This window comes from Eriocheir sinensis, chromosome 11 (genome assembly GCF_024679095.1).
Source record: "Eriocheir sinensis breed Jianghai 21 chromosome 11, ASM2467909v1, whole genome shotgun sequence".
In the NCBI taxonomy this organism is placed as follows: Eukaryota; Metazoa; Arthropoda; class Malacostraca; order Decapoda; family Varunidae; genus Eriocheir; species Eriocheir sinensis.
In genome coordinates, this window is record NC_066519.1 from 4,371,003 (window position 1) to 4,391,554 (window position 20,552).

Consider the following 20,552-nt stretch of genomic DNA (forward strand, 5'->3'; position numbering starts at 1 on the left):
ACTGTGTCATCAGTAAACAGGATTGAATTCAGCACCCACTTCCTTCCCTCAGCATACATTTTTACTCCAACTTCTCCAACTTTGCCCTTCATTTCTCTAATAACACCATCCATATAAATATTGAACAACCATGGTGACATGACACGCCCCTGCCTTAATGCCACTTTTATCTCAAAATGTTCACTTGTTTCTCCACTAATTTTGACACATGCAGATGCATCCTCATAGAAAGACTTTATTGCACTGAGCAGTTTTCCTCCCACACCATAAATCTTTAAAACATCCCGCAATGCAATCCAATCGACTCTGTCATAAGCTTTTTCTAAGTCCATGAAGGCAGCATATAGTTTCTTTCCTTTTGCTATTATTTTTCTACTTCCATCCTGAAGAAAAATATCTGATTGATTCCATCAGTTCCTGCTGCTTTTCCATTTTTTAATCTTTTCATTGCTTGATTTACTTCTTCATATGTTATACTTCTTTCTTTATATGCTCCTCCTCTACCTCCGCTCAAAATTTGCTGTTACAGCTGCTGGACGTCCATCATCAAAATTCATTAAAATTTTGAAATATTCGCTCCATCTCTCTTTCACAGTTTCCCTGTCTTTCAACATCTTTCCATTCTCACCCATAACTTCATTAATTTTCCTTGGGGAGGTATTATTGGGGTGATGCATTTCTTTCATTTTTCACTTCTTTCCAAAATGATTTCCTGTTCCCTTTATATTTTTCACTTAGTCTTTTCCAAAGTCTTCATCATCTCTCTTCTTACTTTCTTTCATTGCTTGTTTTAATTTCATTTTGCATTCTCTATATTTCTTTTTCCTTTCCATTTTTACTTGCTCAGCCACATTTCTTTCTTGAGTTTTCTTAAGAAGTTCCCTTTTCTCTTTTACTATCCTCCTTATCTCTTCTGTCCACCATGAATTTCCTTTTCTTTTTCCATCTCTCACCACTTGTATCCGTAACACTTTTTTTGTTGTAGTTAACACTACTTCTTTAAATGTTCCAAAACCTTTTTCAATATCTGTACTATCTTTCACACTTTCCCATTTTTCACTTAAGGCATCTGTCATTTCACATTATACTCATCCTTTACTTCTTTTTCCTGTAACTTTTCTATCCTCAGTATTTCCTTTTTTACTTCACCTTTCTTTTCAAACACCCACTTTTGCAAGATGGTCAGAGGCATCGAACATCCTGCTTAAATTACTACCTTCATGTCACAAATATCCTTTCTCAGTCTTCCATCTACTGCCACATAATCAATCAGTCCTTTCTGTTCATAATCATTCCCCCTCCTCCATGTATATATATGTGGATATAGGCAAAAGTAATAAAGCCCCACACATCAGAAGTTGTATTGCCTTGCCTAGATTATGCAGATGATGTAGTATTAGTGGAAGGATTTTGCCTGATCCTAAATGACTTTGGTATGGAATGGAAACTTATCTTTAAACAAAATAATGGAAATTCAGACCAGCAGTAGGACAGCGGGTGCTGGGAAACAATAATATCTTAGAGGTAATAGAGACATATGGTTATTTAGCATTTCAGATAAGCAAGGAGGCCATAGGAGAAAGCACAAAGAAAAGTAAATGAAGCCAAGGTAAGGAAAATAACGGGTGTTAACATCAGTGGTAGAGAAGGGAAATTAGCCAGTATGAATATGGAAGTTAATTGGCTTTGGATGGGGAAGGTAGTAACCCCACAGCTATCTTGTATGGGTCAGCAGGACTAACACTGAAGATGTCGGGAGATTAGAAGTCATTCAAGACCAGTTGGCATGATATAGTGTTCACATGCTCTCGGGAAATGGAGTGGAGCTTCTGAGAAAGGTTAACCAAGGGGAAGCTGAGTTTCAAAGAGGAAATGAGTGAACACTGGTGGGCCAAATTAATATAACACTGGAAATTCAAGACAATCCCCTTTGGAGAAAGGAAATATACAGAGAGGGAAAGCATATGATGACACTGGAGCAGAGTGAAACAATGTGAGTGGGACCTGTCAAAGATAGTTGAGAAAAGTGGCCTCAGTAAATGGAGAAGTACCTATATACCTATCTATAGTACACCAGATAGGTGTAGAAGCTCGGGAAACATTAGAACATTTTATAGTAGTACTAGTGATTGTACGTGTGCCTTGACCCACTGAGGTAAATTATATACCAGAGTAACCTGACTGAAAGTTGATACATATCAAAATAAATAAACAAGAAAGTCACTGAACACACGAGTCTGAAATTATGGTAGCCATCTCACGTGAGGCTAATGCATTATGTGTTGTATGTTGGTCTCCTAGCTTGCTGTTCACTGATTTTTTAAGGCATCACGCACGCCAAATAGGCTATCTATATCTCTCAGAAGCTTAACGCTGATATTTTTTGGATTATTGCTCATATAAGTACGTCGTATATTTTTCTGTCTATGGATTTTTGTCAAGCAATGAGAGCCAAGGAGGGAGCCTCGCGCAAGGCCATGCCTCGCGCCCCGCCCCCCGTTGGGGAGGCTGAGCCCAGTGACGCGGCGGTGACGTCACGGCCACACGGCGGGAACGTGACGTCACCGCCACCCGTCATGGCGGCGCCCTGTGTGGTGCCCTGAGTGTGTCCGCTCCTCGCCCGCACGCCGCGCCGCTCCGCACCATGAGGTGGTGCCGTGACGCGCCGCGCCAGGACCGGGGAGCGGCCGGGGCCTGGGGCGGCCAGGGCGGGCAGGGGCGGCGCGGAGCAGGGCACGTCTCCCCAAGGCAGGGGCCAGGGCGGGGTGTTGGGGCCGCGGTGCCACGAGGGTGGGGCGGGTGGGTCACGGGGCCACACGCCAGGACCGTCACGGGGCCACACGCTAGGGCCGTCACGGGGCCACGTGCGAGGCCGCCACGGGGTTACGCCGGGGCCGTCACGAACCACACGCCAGGCCGTCACGGGCCACATGCCGGGGCCGTCACGGGTTACACGCCGGGGCCGTCACGGGGGCACCTGCCGGGGCCTTCAGGGGGTTATCCGCCGGGGGCGTCCCGGGTCGACCTGCCGGGGCCGTCACGGGGCCACACGCCGGGGCCGTCACGGGACCACACGCCGGGGCCGTTACGGGGTTACACGCCGGGGCCGTCACGGGACCACGCTGGTCCGTCACGGGGCCACATGCCGGGGCCATCACGGGGCAACATGCCGGGGCCACACGCAGGGGCCGTCACGGGCCACATGCTGGGCCACACCCCGGGGCCGTCAGGGGGCCATAGGCTGGGGCCACCCGCCTGGGCCGTCACGGGGCTACACGCTGGGGTCGTTACGAGGCTGCTACATGTCGGGGCCATATGTTGGCCACGCCCATACACCGGGGCCGTCATGGGGTCACGCCGGGGCTGTCACGGGGACACACTCCGGGGCCGTTATGGGGCCACATGCTGGGACCGTCACGGGGCCAATCGCTGGGACCACATGCTAGGGCCATCACGGGGCCACACGGCCGGGGTTTCACAGGGCTAGTGCCCGGGCTGGCTGTGCTCCGTGGCGTCAGTGCCGTGGGGTTGGGTGTCTAGGGTCTGTGTTGCAGGTCTTTCCGCCCACACTGCATCTGGTCATCATTACCAGCGGTCTGCAGCGCTGCCTGCTGAACACCTCCACAACACTGACCCAAGCCGCTGAGCCCTGCTTGGTGAAAGGCCTCACCCTGGTTTTCTCTCCTGGTTGGCCCATCCATTCTCTGTAGCACAGCAAGGAAACATAGCATTAAAAGTTGGGTAGGCCAAATTGCCTGAAATGTTAGGAATATTGCGTGACATCATTAGGTTTTGCATAATACCACCTAAATATCAGACGTCAGGAATGCCACAAATTTTATACCAATTGGATACTTTTAGTGAAGAGAGGTTACTATCCATACCAGCAATAGGTCACTACTTTAGCAGCGTTGTTTTACCATCCTTAGCAGTGATAGGTTTCCATTCTTAGTGTCGACAGATTTCCATCCCAAACAGTGTTAGGTGATGTCAAGGCAGTATTCATCACCTGTGGTTCAGGAAGGAATGGATTCAGATTTTTCACATAAGGAAAAGGTTTCACATACCTTGGTAGCGTATTTCAGTACAACAGTGTGTCATGCCAGGATGTCTTACGACGGATTGGCTTGGTCCATGCGGTTATGGACTCACTCAGCATGAGTATATGGCGTTGTCGATACCTATGTAGAAGGACAAAGATCTGGGTTTTCAAGTCCCTTGTGCTCCCTGTCTTACTCTATGGCTGTGAAACTTGGGGCTGAAAAGGTGCATGAGAGCTGGGATCAATTGTTGACATGCTTCTAGCCGGGCATGCTGAATCCAGTTGGGCTGAGGTGGTGAAGAGAGGCAGGAAAGTGAAGAAGAATCTCCTATAGTCGGTTCCACGAGAACTGACGGAGATTTTCCTTCAGGGGTGGACTCGCGGACTTGGCGTCATTGCTTGAGTGACAGTCTCCATGCCGCTCATTGGCTGTTTTTTACTAGATCTAAGCTGCGGCAGTTTCATTTGCCATGACATAGCCTACTATCTCTCGCTCTCTGCTACCTCTTAAAATCAACACTATTGGTATATAAACGTAGTTATTCTTATAATCGCTCTTCCTTATGGCTATTTATTAGTTTATTACCCACAAATATTAGAAACATATTTCAGGAATAATGATTGGATGATGCAAGAAATGAGAAGGTTCTTGCCTTAGGCCTTAAAAAGAAGAGCCCTGCACTGACCATCCCTCCCTCTCTCTCCATCTGGGCCTCATACTTATCTGCCTACACTATAGGATAATAAATTCCCAGGAAGAACAGAATACATTACCCCGAGGAATGCTGCGTTGCCATCAGCCTCTGTTCCGTGTCAAGAACCTCACACTGACTCCCTTTACCTTTTCCACAGGGGCCGCATAGAGCTCGGGGATGTGACACCCCACAACATCAAGCAGCTGAAGCTTCTCAACCAGGTGGTGTTCCCCGTCAGCTACAATGACAAGTTCTACAAAGACGTGCTGGAGGCGGGGGAGCTGGCCAAGCTGGGTAAAGACAAGGATAGGGCTTGAATGTGGGTGTTAGGGTAGGGAAAGTATAGGGTAAAAATGTGCTTGGTTATGTGGGTGTTAGGGTAGAGAAAGTATAGGGTAAAAATGTGCTTGGTTATGTGGGTTTTAGGGTAGGGAAAGTATAGGGTAAAAATGTGCTTCGTTATGTGGGTGTTAGGATAGGGAAAGTATAGGGTAAAAATGTGCTTGGTTATGTGGGTGTTAGGGTAGAGAAAGTATAGGGTAAAAATGTGCTTGGTTATGTGGGTGTTAGAGTAGAGAAAGTATAGGGTAAAAATGTGCTTGGTTATGTGGGTGTTAGGGTAGAGAAAGTATAGGGTAAAAATGTGCTTGGTTATGTGGGTGTTAGGGTAGAGAAAGTATAGGGTAAAAATGTGCTTGGTTATGTGGGTGTTAGGGTAGGGAAAGTATAGGGTAAAAATGTGCTTGGTTATGTGGGTGTTAGGGTAGAGAAAGTATAGGGTAAAAATGTGCTTGGTTATGTGGGTGTTAGGGTAGAGAAAGTATAGGGTAAAAATGTGCTTGGTTATGTGGGTGTTAGGGTAGAAAGTATAGGGTAAAAATGTGCTTGGTTATGTGGGTGTTAGGGTAGAGAAAGTATAGGGTAAAATGTGCTTGGTTATGTGGGTGTTAGGGTAGAGAAAGTATAGGGTAAAATGTGCTTGGTTATGTGGGTGTTAGGGTAGAAAGTATAGGGTAAAATGTGCTTGGTTATGTGGGTGTTAGGGTAGAGAAAGTATAGGGTAAAAATGTCCTTGGTTAGGTGGGTGTTAGGGTAGAGAAAGTATAGGGTAAAAATGTCCTTGGTTAGGTGGGTGTTAGGGTAGAGAAAGTAGAGGGTAAAAATGTGCTTGGTTATGTGGGTGTTAGGGTAGGGAAAGTATAGTGTAAAAATGTGCTTGGTTATGTGGGTGTTAGGGTAGAGAAAGTATAGGGTAAAAATGTGCTTGGTTATGTGGGTGTTAGGGTAGGGAAAGTATAGGGTAAAAATGTGCTTGGTTACATGGGTGTTAGGGTAGAGAAAGTATAGGGTAAAAATGTCCTTGGTTAGGTGGGTGTTAGGGTAGAGAAAGTATAGGGTAAAAATGTGCTTGGTGATGTGGGTGTTAGGGTAGAGAAAGTATAGGTTAAAAATGTCCTTGGTTAGGTGGGTGTTAGGGTAGAGAAAGTAGAGGGTAAAAAACACGCATAGTTATGTGAATTTTATAATATAGAAAATAGATGGTAAATTACTCATGGCTCTGTGGGTGTTAGAATAGAGAAAATTGAAGGTAAAAGATGCTGGGTTAAGTCTGTGTTGGATTAAAGATAGAGGTAAAATGTGCTTGGGTATGTGGGTGCTAGAGTGGAGGAAACAGAGGGAAAAAGTATGCTTAGGTATGTTAGTTTTAGAGTGATTGTAAGTTATTCTGGGCTTGGGGGGTTGAGAATAGAGTCCGTCAACCCAGGAAGATCTTCGAGTAATACGCTTTCAAGCATTATATGTTACTTGTGAATTCCTTTGCCTTTAAGAGCACAGCAAATGGATGACAAGGGAAGGAAGGAATCAAGGGGAGAGAGAGAGGCCGCGCACTGATCTGTAAAAGTGGAGACTGAAGTTGACGAGCGATGAGAGGAATCAGGAAACGACGGAAAAGAAAGAGAGAGAGAGAATGACAGGACGGCAGGAGGGAAGGAAGGCAGGCAGGAAGAAATTGGTGATGGAAAGAGAGAGAGAGAGAGAGAGAGAGAGAGAGAGAGAGAGAGAGAGAGAGAGAGAGAGAGAGAGAGAAAAGCAGGGAGAGTGATGAGGTACTGAGACCAGATTAAAGTCCCCTCCCCCACTTCCTTTTTCCTTCATTTTTCTTCTCTTAGCTTCTCATTCCTCTTTCTTTCCTTCTTTCCTGTTTGTTTTTCCTTCTTTCATTCCCTCCCACTTCTTTTTTTCTTTCCTCTTATCTCATGTTTTCTCTCTCTTAACCCGTACAGTGTTTAGTACGCATATATATATATGCAAGCTCTTTTGAGGGCTAATATGCCCTTTATTTTTGTTTGTGTACGTAACATTGTTCATTGACAGTAGAGAGGAATAATTTGACTAGTCTTCGTATTTTTAAATGGATGTTAAAGGGCCTTTCTGTACATTTGTCCGCATTCCAACAAAAATCATAATACAAGAAGGTAAGTTACTTTCTTCTAGGTAATTACTCCTTGATTCTATAATCAGTAAGGCATGTGGAATTGTAAATTATGATTCAGAGTAATCGGAAATGAAAACTTATCGTCGGAAGCTTCTTAGTGTTTTGTTGAACTTTGTGAACTACAGTTGTAGTACAGACGGCCTTGAAGCAAGCGGTGTTTCCTGATGCGCATCCAATCATTTTATTGTACTTACAATTCCTGTTTATTTTCTGAGGTTTTTGTGATGTAAAGAAGTACTTATACATTACTCACACTTTAGGGTAGTGAAATGTGTTTATCATGGAAAGAATATAGGCTCTAAAAAAATTTAAAGGTAAATTTCCCTTTCCTGGTATGACATCGTTAGCTCTGAGACGAAGAAAAATAAGACAACAAACAATCTAGGGTTCCATTCCTCGCATATGAATAATATATATATCATATAATTTGTATTTTTTTACATTTTTAGGGGCAAATAAAAAAAATACGAAAAAAGTGCAACCTGGCATGACCCCTATCGATGACAAAAGAAGACACTGTACGGGTTAATTCATTTGCTTCCCTTTATGTTCCCTTTCCCCGTTTTGATGTTGATGCGCTTCACCTAAATTCTACGGACATTATCTCCGTTGTTATAGGAGTGGCTGCCTCCGTGTGACATACTGAGACGTTCACGACACAACGGTTATTAGAAGCATCTGTTATGGCAGCGTTGTCACATCTATTTCTAATCTCTGAGTACAGACAGGTGTCCGAATGTAAAGAGGCGACATCACCAAAACCTTGTTTTGAGTAAATCGCTTTCAAAGTTTAGCTATGTGTACTGCACTTTCCTCTTGACTTACCAAGTTATTGTTTGTATTCATTTTGATTGTATTGCCTAGCTGTATAATAGAACAATTTTTTTTCCTTTTGTATTGAAAAACAAATCAATTTTGTCGCTAAATTTTTATACCCCAATTTGGAAATTGGTTATGATAATTGGAATTTCCATAATGTATGTGGATTTTTAAAATCATGTTGTTCACCTAAACTACGGTACAGACCATTTCATTTCAACCCCTTCAATCCGGCGACGCTGACGTCGGCATCCGAAGGGCGTCTGACGTCATCACCATTAGTCCTCTTCTAAACCTCTCAATCTTCTTCCATTTCCTCTTAGTTTTTTATAAACCTCTTTAAGAGGAAGTGGAAGAGGATTAAGAGGAATTTAGAGGAGGATTGAAAGGTTTAGAAGAGGATTAATCCTCTTCCATTTCCTCTTGACCCTCTCCATACTGTGATGCTGATGTCTGCATCACGGATGGAAAGGGTTAAACCAAAATACTGATTTTATAATGAATTTTTATAGTAGTAATGTGAGGAGTCCCTGAGGACAATGATTACTTCCCGGGCTTTAACTCAGAGTGGAGTTGTCAGCGTATGAGTGGAGAGGACAGTTTGTTATGGAAAGAAGATCATTGATGAATAAAAGGAAGAGAGTGGGTGATAGGACAGAGCCCTGTGGAACACCGCTGTTGATAGGTTTATGGGCTGTAGTACAGGTAACTCGATTTACGCAAGTATTGTGTCCTTGAAGAGGTCATGTAAATCAAAAACAATGTAAATCAAACAAGAGGTAGGTTTGTACCTTTATTGTCTACTGTATCACTCTGACTCCTCTCCCTCTCGTGGTTCCTCCTCTGGCTGCCCTTCCCCTCGTGGTAGCACAGCAGCGAGGGTGTTGTTGTTGTTGAGTAGCGGGGCAGCGTGGGTACTGTATTGTTGTTCAAGTGGCGCGTGGAAAGAACTGAGCTCAGCTGTGTGGCCGCGGCACCGTGTGAGTCCAGTTGCGTGAGGCATCTGGTGACCACTCCATAAAATATCGTATATAAGTGAAAAAAAACGTGTAAATTAAACATTTATTTGGATTTTTGACCCTGCGTTATTTCAAAAACGCGTAAACCAAACTCGCGTAAATTGAGAGTTACCTGTACAGTGACCGTCTACCACAGCAGAGATCGGCCAGAAAGGAAACTGGAGATAAAGGAACAGAGAGAAGGATAAAATCCGAAAGAGGGCAGCTTAGAAAGCAAAGACTTGTGCCAGACTCTATCGAAAGGTTTCGATATGTCTAGCGCAACTGAGAAAGTTTCACCGAAACGGCTAAGAGAGGATGACCAAGAGTCAGTTAAGAGAGCAAGAAGATAGCCAGTAGAATGCCCTCTGCAGAACCCATAGAAGGTCAGAAGATAGATAGGTCAGAAGTGGAAAGATGCTTTTGAATCTTCCAGTTAAGGATTGATTCAAAAGTTTTAGATAGACAGGAAAGTAAAGCTATAGGGCGGTAGTTTCCACTGTTAGTGTTTTGGTGCTGGCCTTGGTCTTTGTGGGGGAGTTGCTGACTCCAGAAGTCCAGGGCATCAGTTGTTCATGTTGTGATTCTTGGTTTGTCATGTTCATGTTTCAGTAACAATGTTGGAGTAAAACAGGTTATCCATGCATTGCATTCCAGTGGTAGTATGATGTTTAACAGACACTCCCTTGGTCGTGGACCGGGAGCCACTAGTTCAACAAAGACCCACCAGTTTTAAACAAACAAACCTCTTGGGTGACAGGTCACCTTCCCCACGGTGCTGTTTTTCTGGCATGGTGTACATGTGTGTTGTATGGGGTATATTACAAGAAAGTGCTGGTCCCAACCAACCAAAAAAACAACCAACAAAACATTTTAGTAAAATTGTTAAAGGTCAGGATATTATAATTTTAATTATTTCTAAATATAACACTTGAAAACAGGTGGATCTTTGATGCCGGCAAATATGGTAAGTACAACCATTCGTAATTAACTAACCTCCCTCCCCCAGCCTACTACAATGACATGGTAGTGGGAGGCGTGTGCTGCCGCGTGGACATGCAGGAGGGCCAGCGGCGCCTCTACATCATGACGCTGGGCTGCCTGGCGCCCTACAGACGCCTGGGCATTGGCACCAAGATGCTGGAGCATGTACTCAACTTTGTGGAGAAGGAGGGCAACTTCAACTCCATCTTCCTGTGAGTTGTTGCCCTGGCCTCTTGTCCATACAGTAGCTGTAGCGTTGGCAGTAGATCATATTCTGAGAAAAGTGGTTCTTGGAGTTTTAGAGTGCTTGTGATAATCACAAATACAATAAAAGTCCAGTAATCCAAATGGCAGCGGACCCAAGGTCAATTGGATTATCATATTGTTTGGGTTATTGGGAGGGACCCATGAAAACATAAAATATATTTACACAATAGGAAAAAATGCATGATGTGGTTCATTACTCAGCATTAATGCATGACGGTACTGAGCAGCAGTGTCAGGAATGTATCCATGTAAAGCAGGTAGATCCAGAGGTGAAAAAAGGCACAAAGTAGTAAAGATTTAAGACTCAGTCCTCCTGGAGCATCGGTTCAGGACTATCTAATATTGTTACTTGTAGAAGCAGGGAGCCATCTTTCCAGCGTTTTTCTATTTATATATTTTTGTAGGTGCTGCCTATAGCACCGCTAGGCTCTCTTGAGGGGTCTCTTGGATGACCCAGCCCATTAATGGCACAGGTGAATTTTATTTATAGCGGCTGCCATTATGTGTGACTCTTGCTTGGCCCTTGCTGCCTCTGGTGCTCCACTTGAATGAAATTGGTGGTTAGGGTTGAATGAAGATCTGGGCAGCACGTGGGTAATCTTCTGCCACCTGGTGATGGTTGAAGACTGTCAGCATCCTTTGGTGGGACTCCCTCAGACCCATGTCCTCGGGCTCACCACACCCACACGGTGACCACTTGGCCACCACCTCCCCCAATTTAAGGCACTGAATGTCTGAAAATCAGGAGAATATTTGGTTGTCAACATCTAGACTAAATTTTAATTTCCTGAGTCTCCTGTTTCTTGTGCCCACTGCTTGGCACTGCTCGGTGCATTTGGCACCTCATTTGATTTGATTCATTTTAGTGTTTTGAAATGTCAGTCACTTTAGAAAATTTGGGCTATCATTATTTCTGGATTCCCCATGTTTGGATTACTGGACTTCTACTATGTAAAGGTACTAGTGGACAGTTTGAATTGTGGATGTAGCCACTGCTATTCAATTACCTGTGTCTTGTCATTAAGCCTCCCCCTAGAGCAGCAGCTATTATTAAAATTTTGTATAGATATTGATCATATTTCAACTGCTTAAGTGACCCAGATACCTATTCCTTATTAAAAAAAAATTGTTTTGTGTCAATTGAGATGATGAGTGCAGGAAGTATATAACTGATAAGGTGAACTCTGGACAAGCCCTCTGCTGTAGCATCTTTGGGGTGCAGTGATTAGTGTGCCTAGCTGAGAATCTGTGGGCATGAGTTCAAATCCTGGCCCAAGCATGCAGCACACAGCCCACCCAGCCGTTGATCCTCCCTTTTGGGTTGGTCCATAAATGGGTACCTGGGGAAACTTGGGGAAGGTGAACTGTGGTAACCTGAATGTCACACTGGCCCGTGTCCCGGGGTGATGGGTTATTTCCCGCCACAGTTCAAGGGTCAGTGTGATGGAAATAAGCATTGAGGCCATGTGCAGCAGTAGCACATGGCCCCAGCTTTACCTTTACCACTGCTGTTTGGAACTTTACTGTATCTACCAGTCTTTATGTTCATACCCACAATACTGTCCTGAATAGTGCGAGATGAAATATTGCAATGAATCTGTGGGCATGGGTTCATATCCCAGTCTGGGCAGTCATTGTGTAACCCACCCAGCTGTTCATCCTCCCATATTGGCAGGTCAAACTCAAACTACATTATGATCAACTGATAATTACATAGCAGTGTGAGCAGGCCTTGTACAGGACAAACCACACTCCAGAGCATGCAAAATTTTCTGAGAGTCATCTGTTGTTACTGCTGCAGGCGCTCACTGTCACTGCTAGACTGACTGTGACGATCTGCCTGTCTGTATGTGGTGCTTCAATCAGTGCTTCTGCTTACAGCACAACTACAGTACCCTCTCGAGTTTCGCGCTATCCGAGTTTCGCGATCCTCGAGTTTAGCGCTTAGTCCTAAATTCTTACCATCACGACTTTCGCGCATTACCGCCATGAGTTTCGCGCTCCTTTGACATGTTTGGGTCACGTCTACCTACCGTCGGCATCATGTGTGCTGCCTTAAAAGGCGGTGTCCAACCATTGGGGCTATAACCGCGGTTGCCCGTATGCCCAACCGGGAGTGAGTTGTTTGTTGTCCGTATGAATGGAAAACGGTTGTGAGTACGAGCGTGGGTATGTGGGTACCTCACGGCTGTATGTAAACAAACAGACGATGGCAGTGGCTGAGGAGTGAGGAGCAGTGGAAGATGGCCCACCAAGAGACTCATAAAATGGACTGGCAGAGCTGCTTTGCTTACTACTTGATTAACAAGATAAGAGAACACCCCGTGCTGTGGAACCACAGTCCAAAAAACATTTTTCTCAAGTCTATGAAAATTGTAGATCTCCCAGTGATGTTTTCCTCTTCTTCTTCTTCTTTTGATCTGTAATGCATGGCAGAGACGGTGAAAAGTAACAGTGGAAAATAGCAAAAGGGCATAGAAAACCAAAATCAGGGAAAGAAAAGAACAGAAAAACACCTAAGTTCAGGGTGGAGTGTATAAGTGTGCACTGTGAAGTAAATAAGGACTGCTTTCAGTCATTGTTTGTTTTGATCGTTACCAATGGCGGCGATCGACGCTATAGTTTTCCACATGAAATTGGCCTATGGGGTAGTGGTGGCTGCAGAGAAAGCGACAGGTGTTGAGAGTGTGTGGTAAGGTGCGGGGCGAGGCTAACCCCGCAGCCGCCACGAGGTGCTGTTGTAAAGGCAATACCTCCGACACCATCACATCACATCACTACCCATCGGCCAGTTTCATGTGGAAATACTAGAGTGGCGATCGCTGCCATTGGTAACGATCAATACAAACAAAACGACTGTGAAAGCGACCCTAAGTGCATGTTGTGAAGTATAAAAATGTGGAGAAGGAGGACCTAAGAAGCGATACAAAGCATTACAGGTCAAAAGAAGAAGAAGGTCCACTATACACTGGCCGGTGTTGCAAAAAATATCTTCCCGCTGAAATTAGTCATTCTGCTGTCCACCACACATGTGTGCTGTGGGAATACACAGCATTAAAAGTTTTAATTTACCTGGATTTGTTCTTTTTTGTCTGCTTGTGGTCTTTGTGAGCAGCGAGGGAAATATGGAATCAGTAAGCAAGTTGAACCTCTATGCGAGCTATTTTGCAATTGCGGTTGCAGTTTATGTTCAATTGGCATTGAAAAGTCAATCATGATGTTAGTGATTTGATGATATATAACAGAAAGAGTTAGCAGATTATACCATAACACACAGAAAACTACCAGAAGCTATAGGTTTGTCCAACTGTACCACGGGTGACCGCAAACAGCCACCCTTACATTAGCAGACCACACCACGTGGATCACAAGCATGTATTCAGAACTGCCAGCCAATTGTAAGGCAGCTGCCTGCAACTGTGGCTTCAGAATGACCTCTTCTCACTTCCCATTTTCTGCCTATTACCAAGATATGTATTTTGAGATAACAAGAGAGTAAAGTCGAAAAAAATTGTGATAACAAGGGAGTCAAGTCGAAAAAAAAAGTATTTTTTTTCCACGGGCCGGAACCAATAAGCGCTTTTTCATGTATTTCAATACCTCGAGTTTAGCGCTATACCTTCGGAATGAAGCAAGCGTGAAACTCGAGAGGGTACTGTAGTGGGAAAGATGGAGTGATAGGAGTAGGGCCAAGAAAATAAGCACTCTAGATATGGAAACTAACTTGTGAAAGGATAAAGAGTGATCAGCCTCCCATATTTTGACTGGCTTATTTTTATATCTAATGTTTCCTGACGCGAGTGCTGCTTGGCGCCACTGTTCATCATTGTTTCTTTGGCATCTTATTTAGCTTAAGCAGCAACCGCCTGAGCTTGTGTGTGGCATGCTTTCCTGCAGCCCTTGACTTCCTTGTCCCATCAGCATGTTATTGTGTGTCCTGCGGCCTGCTTGTGTCCTGCCATCCTGCTTCCTTTCTGCTTTCCTTGGTTCACCACCCTGCTTTCTTTATTTGGCATTTTTCCTGGTGTTCTGCTGTCTCTTAGCATTCCTTGGCCTGCTGTCTTGCCTTGAGTGCCTGTCCTTGCCTGCTGTTTATTTACCTACTGCTTTATATTCTTGGCTTGTTATTCCTGCTGCCTCTGCTCCCCTGAACTCAGCAACTTCCTGTGGCCTGCTTATTCTTGTCTTCTTACCTGCTCTTCCCATGCCTGCTAATTGTTGGCTTATGTTGTCCCTGCTGCCTCTGTCTCCCTGAACCCAGAAGTCTGCTTATCCAGCTCTCCTTGCCTGCCATTCGCTTGCCTGCTGCACTGTTTCCTCAGCTCCATCACCCCTGCTACTGCTTGTTCCCTAGTACTCTGCACCCTGCCACCCTTCTCTCCTCCCTCAGTGCTCTCTATTAGTACAAGAAGGGAGTAAAGTAGACGGTCTGAGGGAGGAAGAGGGTGAGAAGCATGCAGTGTGACCCTCCCCAGCATTGGAGAGGAGGAGCTGTCAGGGAGAATGTACTGAGTGTGTAACCTGATGTCCATCTCCGCCGTTGCAGACACGTGCAGGTCAACAATGACGGGGCGTTGGACTTTTACAAGAAGTTCGGCTTTGAGGTGGTGGAGACCAAGCAACACTACTACAAGAGGATCGAACCCGCTGACGCCCACGTCCTCCAGAAAACACTCGTGCGCTCCTGAGTGTCTGTCCTGGCCGCCACTGCACCACCACCACCACCACCACCACCCAGGACTATGGTGCCACTCCTCCAGGGTAATGCAGTGCCCCCAGTGCCTCGCCAGACTCTCTGTGCCGTGTTGTGGAACATGTCTTCGGGTGACAACTCTCTCTGCCTCGTCCTTAAATTCGTCAGTTTCATTTGGTGTCCTTAGGTCCTGTGTCTCTGTGTCTCTCTGTATCTGTGCCTGTCTGGCTGTAGGGTGTCTGGAGTTGACGGTGTCCTTGTGTAGCTCTGCAGGGCCTCATCGGACCATGGAGGGCTTCTTGGGTACTGCATTTCCTTCTGGTGGCACTGCAAGGCCACTTAAGGAACTACAGGCCACAAGGCGTCTCCTGCAAAGCCTCCTGAGGGACTGAAAGACTGCTTGGTGCTCTGTAGGGTCTCTTAGGGCACTGCAGTCATCCTTGGTCTTCAGTCATCCTTGGTCTTCAGTCATCCTTGGTCTTCAGTCATCCTTGGTCTTCAGTCATCCTTGGTCTTCAGTCATCCTTGGTCTTCAGTCATCCTTGTGGTCTTCAATTTCTTGTCTTCAGTCACTTTTGGGTCTTGAGTCATCCTTGTCTTCAGTCATCTTTTTGTTTTATGTCATCCTTTTGTCTTCAGTCATCCTTTTGCCTTCAGTCATCCTTTTGTCTTCAGTCATCCTTGGTCTTAAGTCATCTTTGAGGCCTGCAGCTCCCCCCAAGGCCTGCATTCCTTCCTTGGGCACTGTGGGGCCTTTCCAAGACTCCATTTTTTCTCTGTTCATGTAAACTTCCCATGGCACACAGTTCCTTGGAGGGCATTGTAAGGCCATGCTAGGGCCTGTAAGGACTTGTGGGGCTGGTGTGCCTCCTGTGGTGGTGTGGGGCAGCTGTGTGAGTGGCGGTGTGGGTGGTGGGTTGTGGTGTTTGTAGCAGGGTGTGTGTGCCAGGCTGTACACACCATTAATAGATATCTCAAACGTCATATTCATTAACAGTTGTCTGTGGTTAGTTTGGCTTAATTCCGTTTCTGAGGCGGAATTAGAATTGGATTTTCACAGTCAAGTCGACGTGATACAAACTCAGTTGCAAAAGATGAAATAAAAAAATCCAGTAAACCAAGTAACCAACCCTCGAAAATTAGGTCTTAAGGACAATTCACCTGTGTTGTTGATGATGACTAATGTGATGTTTAAGGAATCAGATATATGACTTGGTACTCGTGTCAGGGAAAGACTACTGTGAGGAACTTGGCCAACTGCAGGGACCTATATAAGAGATGCATGTGGAGTGTCAGGATGGAGTGGAGAAAAATGTGTATGAAAGTGTTGGCATGGATGTAATGGCAAGGGAAGAGAGAGCATATACGATCGTCAAGAGTGGCAGATACTCATGGCCTGTCCAACCCCATAAGGGAAAATAAGGATGTTAAACAAGAAGAAGAAGAAGTAAGAGCAAGGGAGGAGATTGTGGAGTGGCTGAATAGGTGAAAACTGTTAATGGAGATGGTTTGGAAGCATAAGAATGAAAGAGGGTGACATTGATGAGTGTATGAGGGCAGGGCTGAGGAAAATAAGATGAGGAGAGTGGATGATTACAGGAGGGAGAGTTGGCAAGAGAGGGAGTGGATGTGTGGAGAGTATGCCAGAACAGGAAAACTTGGAGGGGTATCCGTCAAGGCGTATCCATCAAAGCGTATTTGCCGAGGCGTATCTGTCAAGGCGTATCGGTCAAAGCGTATCCGTCAAGGCGTATTTGTCAAGGCATATCCGTCAAGGCGTATCCGTCAAAGCGTATGTCAAAGCATATCCGTCAAGGTGTATCCATCAAGGCGTATCTGTCAAGGCGTATCTGTCAAGGCATATCTGTCAAGGCGTATCTGTTAAAGAGTATCCGTCAAGGCATATCTGTCAAGGGGTATCTGTCAAGGCGTATCCGTCAAAGCGTATCCGTCAAGGCGTATCCGTCAAAGCGTATCCGTCAAGGCGCATCAAGGCGTATCCGTCAAGGCGTATCCATCAAGGCGTATCCATCAAGGCGTATCTGTCAAGGCGTATTCATCAAGGCGTATCCATCAAGGCGTATCCGTCAAGGCGTATCCATCAAGGCATATCCGTCAAGGCGTATCCGTCAAGGCATATCCATCAAGGTGTATCCGTCAAGGCATATCCGTCGAGGCGTATCTGTCAAGGCGTGTCTGTCAAGGCATTTCTCAAGGCATATCTGTCGAGGGGTATCTGTCAAGGCATATCTGTCAAGGCGTTTCTCAAGGCATATCTGTCAAGGCGTTTCTCAAGGTATATCTGTTGAGGTGTATCCATCAAGGTGTATCTGTCAAGGTGTGTCTGTCAAGGGGTATCAAGGCCGCCCCAGGGTGTTGGAGACAAACAGACAGAGACTACGTGTATCAATATTTACTTCAACTCGTTTTTGCGCCTTGGGTCAGTTTTGTTTACTTTATTTTTGTGCTTCGTCTCAAATTTTTACTTTCATTTTTGTCCTTTAGCTGGTTTTTTGTTATTGTTTTTGTCCTTTGGCTGGTTTTGTTTATTTTTTACCTCAGTTCAATTTTTACTTTTATTTTTGTCCTTCAGTTCAATTTCTACTTTAATTTTTGTGCCTCAGCTAATTTTTTTCCCTTCATTTTTGCATCTCAGCTAATTTATACTTTCATTTTTCTCATATCTGCTCAATTTTTCCCTTTCATTTTTGTATCTCAGCTCAACTTTTTACCTGGTATTTATGCACCTCATCTAATTTATACTTTCATTTTTCTCATATCTGCTCAATTTTTCCTTTTCATTTTTGTACCTCAGCTCAACTTTTTACCTGGTATTTATGCACCTCATCTAATTTATACTTTCATTTTTCTCATATCTGCTCAATTTTTCCCTTTCATTTTTGTACCTCAGTTCAAATTCAACATTCATTTTTGCATCTCGGCTCAATTTTTCCTTTCAGTCTTGTACCTCGACCCAATGTGATTATGTTCGTGTTCATATTCCACTCAAGTTTCCCCGAGCCGCTGTTTCCCTGATGCGAGTAGCGACTTTAATGGTCTGCACGAAGGTGGGACTTGCCAGGCTGCTTCAGTGTAGGCAGCAGCACTGGGCTTGTTGGTCCTTCTCAGACTTAGGGACTAGTAAGCACAGTTCTGCCCCTCATAGAAATAAGTCTCATGTTCCCCACTGGTGCACACATCCTAGTAGTGTTTGTATGACTGAGTGGCAGTGGTGGTGGTGGTGGTGGAGAGTCATCACCCCTCCTTCCACACCACCACCATCAAGGATGTTGCTGATGGATCCACTGCAGTGTATTCCAGCAAGTTGAGAATACATCATGCATACCAACATACATACATACATGCATACCTTAGCCGTGATTTTTGTACATACATCGTGTGTGTGCGTGTGTGTGTGTTTGTGTGTGCGTGTGTGCGTGCGTGCCTGTGTTGGTGTATGTATGTAGTTAGTTAATCATTTGTACATATATGCATACACTAACACACTCATGCACTAACCAGTACCACTATTATGCAAATAAATGGATTAACTGTTACTGGGCACGGAGGAAAGTCTTGATCCAGGCCACTGTTTTGTTTGTGGGTCTACAGGGACGGGTGGCCGGCCTGGCAGCCTCGTGCTCAGCGGCGCCAACGCTCCACCGATGGGAGGCTGTTTGGGTCACAGTTGAGTGTTGTTTTATTTGTAGGAAGGAAAGGGAGTTACAGGGACTGATTTTTTGCATGGCAGGTTTTATGTTTGATGATGTTTATGGCCCACTGAAGGAGATTTTTGTGTCTAAAGGGCCGTCACACTGGGCAAAGTTGATGAGCAGTGAGCTTGGCTGGCGGGCATTTGCCTGCTGGATGTCCTGCTCAAGAGGTGTGGCAGCCATTTTGGGGTTTAGGTTGGGTTGTCTAGATTGGGAATGGCTCGGTCAACATTTAGAATGATACATTTATTGAATGCAGATGCATATAATATTGTACTTGTAACTCACTCCAAGAACAATGTTTTTGGTTAAAGTCATATTTGTTTTCTATTTGTTGACTGCAGTCTCAGTAAAGACAAGCCATGGTTCCCTTTACAACCAAGAGTAATGCAAGCATATGAGTCCTGTGGAACTCCAGTGCCATACCGTGTCATGGCAAGGGTGAGGGACCAGGGTGGAAGAAAGCGTCACCCTTCATCCCTCAAGGGTGTTGTAGGCACCTCTGGGTGTCCGCTCTCAGCAGCCAGGACTGAACCCTCACACATTTGAGGCATCCACAGAAGGGGTGTGAGGGACAAAGCCATTTTCTTTTAGTTTGCACTGGGAAAGGCAGGCCAGGCCACACATCCCAGGAAGAACAAGAAAACAGATTGCAAGGGAAAAGTGACCTTGTATCTGGTGTACTGAGGGTTACTTTTCCCTTGCAACTTCTACCTTGTTCTTCTTGAGATGTGTAGCCTGGCCTGCCTTTCCCAGTGTATAACAGAAAAATATGGCTTTGCCCCCCAAGCTCCTCCTCCTCCGGACTCCTCATTTACCCTCCACAGGTCCTGCAGGCCAAGGCAGGGTTGCAGCAGCTGCTTGCCTCACTGCAGGTACTAGAGTGGAGGGAAGAGATGCCATGGTGAGGACTTTCTTTACATCTGTCTTTGCTTGGCACTCGTGGCTCATCAAAGTGTGAGGACACGGTAGACCTGCTTGAGCCTGTAACTTATCAAATTTTGCCAAGTGTGATGCTGCCTAAAGTATAGATTATTTGAGTGCCAGTTGCATGTGTTTGTGCACTGATGGAACACTGGCATGCAAGGGAGGGGCAGGATGAACAGCTTTTAGCATTGTTGTTATCTGAGCTTCTATTCTTTGTTTTGAATAGTTTTGTGTTTTGTCCATCACCTGATGCCATCATCAAGCTGTGTGTTGCCAGCTGGACCTGTGTTTGTTGTTCTGTGATGACTCGGAGCAAAGGAACCAAAGAACTGGAGAAAAGAAATCAAGGCAAGGTAGATTTATTCAGCACTGTTGTAAGCTTGAATCTTGCACAGGACAAACAGGTGCTTGGTGGAATACACAAAAAGAAATTGTAATTGGAATTTAAAAAAAAAATGTGTTGGAAGTTGATGTAATTGTAACGGAGAATAAAAAGCTTAAGGAAAGTTTCATAATACAATGTTTTTTTTGAGATGTCATAGAAAAAATGAAATCTAGAGCAACAGTATGCAGGGTAGAGGCTAAGAAGTGTCCTTCATATCTACATAAGACATGTCAAACTCAACCCCAGAAAGGCTATGATGACATGCTCAGTTAAGAAACACATTCAGTATGACATTTTTTCCTTTTTTGCCTCTTAGCTGCCTCTGCAACAAGGGATATGAATAGGCCCACAAGATGAAGAAATCTCTCACTGCAAGCCACGCTACAAGATCTCCTTTCCTGGACATCAGTTGCAACAGTTTCACTCAGCCAGACCCGGTTCCCAGTGAGCTTCCCATTAACCGCTTTCAATAGTTTAATGGCTCTTACTTTAGTGGTTTTTATTTACATTCTGCCTATGGCACTGGTAGGCT

The 20,552-nt window shown here is 45.0% G+C and overlaps 2 protein-coding genes and 1 long non-coding RNA gene across 3 annotated transcripts; all 3 read left to right on the forward strand.

Annotated features, from left to right (window-relative positions):
• Window positions 1-2,549: 2,549 nt before the first annotated feature.
• LOC126996791 (probable N-acetyltransferase san) lies at window positions 2,550-15,186 on the forward strand. The gene is made up of 4 exons (XM_050857655.1): window positions 2,550-2,652; window positions 4,895-5,031; window positions 10,061-10,247; window positions 14,849-15,186. The coding sequence occupies exons 1-4, from the start codon at window positions 2,645-2,647 to the stop codon at window positions 14,988-14,990; spliced, it is 474 nt and encodes a 157-aa protein (XP_050713612.1). The 5' UTR covers window positions 2,550-2,644; the 3' UTR covers window positions 14,991-15,186.
• Window positions 5,767-6,838, forward strand: LOC126996793 (uncharacterized). Its single transcript, XR_007751601.1, has 2 exons — window positions 5,767-6,105; window positions 6,202-6,838. It is a non-coding gene; the product is annotated as an uncharacterized LOC126996793 (long non-coding RNA).
• Window positions 15,045-19,672, forward strand: LOC126997119 (uncharacterized). The gene is made up of 4 exons (XM_050858177.1): window positions 15,045-15,126; window positions 15,230-15,298; window positions 16,980-17,239; window positions 17,280-19,672. Exons 1-4 carry the CDS (start codon window positions 15,045-15,047, stop codon window positions 17,976-17,978), a joined length of 1,110 nt encoding a protein of 369 aa, XP_050714134.1. The 3' UTR covers window positions 17,979-19,672.
• The last annotated feature ends 880 nt before the right edge of the window (window positions 19,673-20,552 follow it).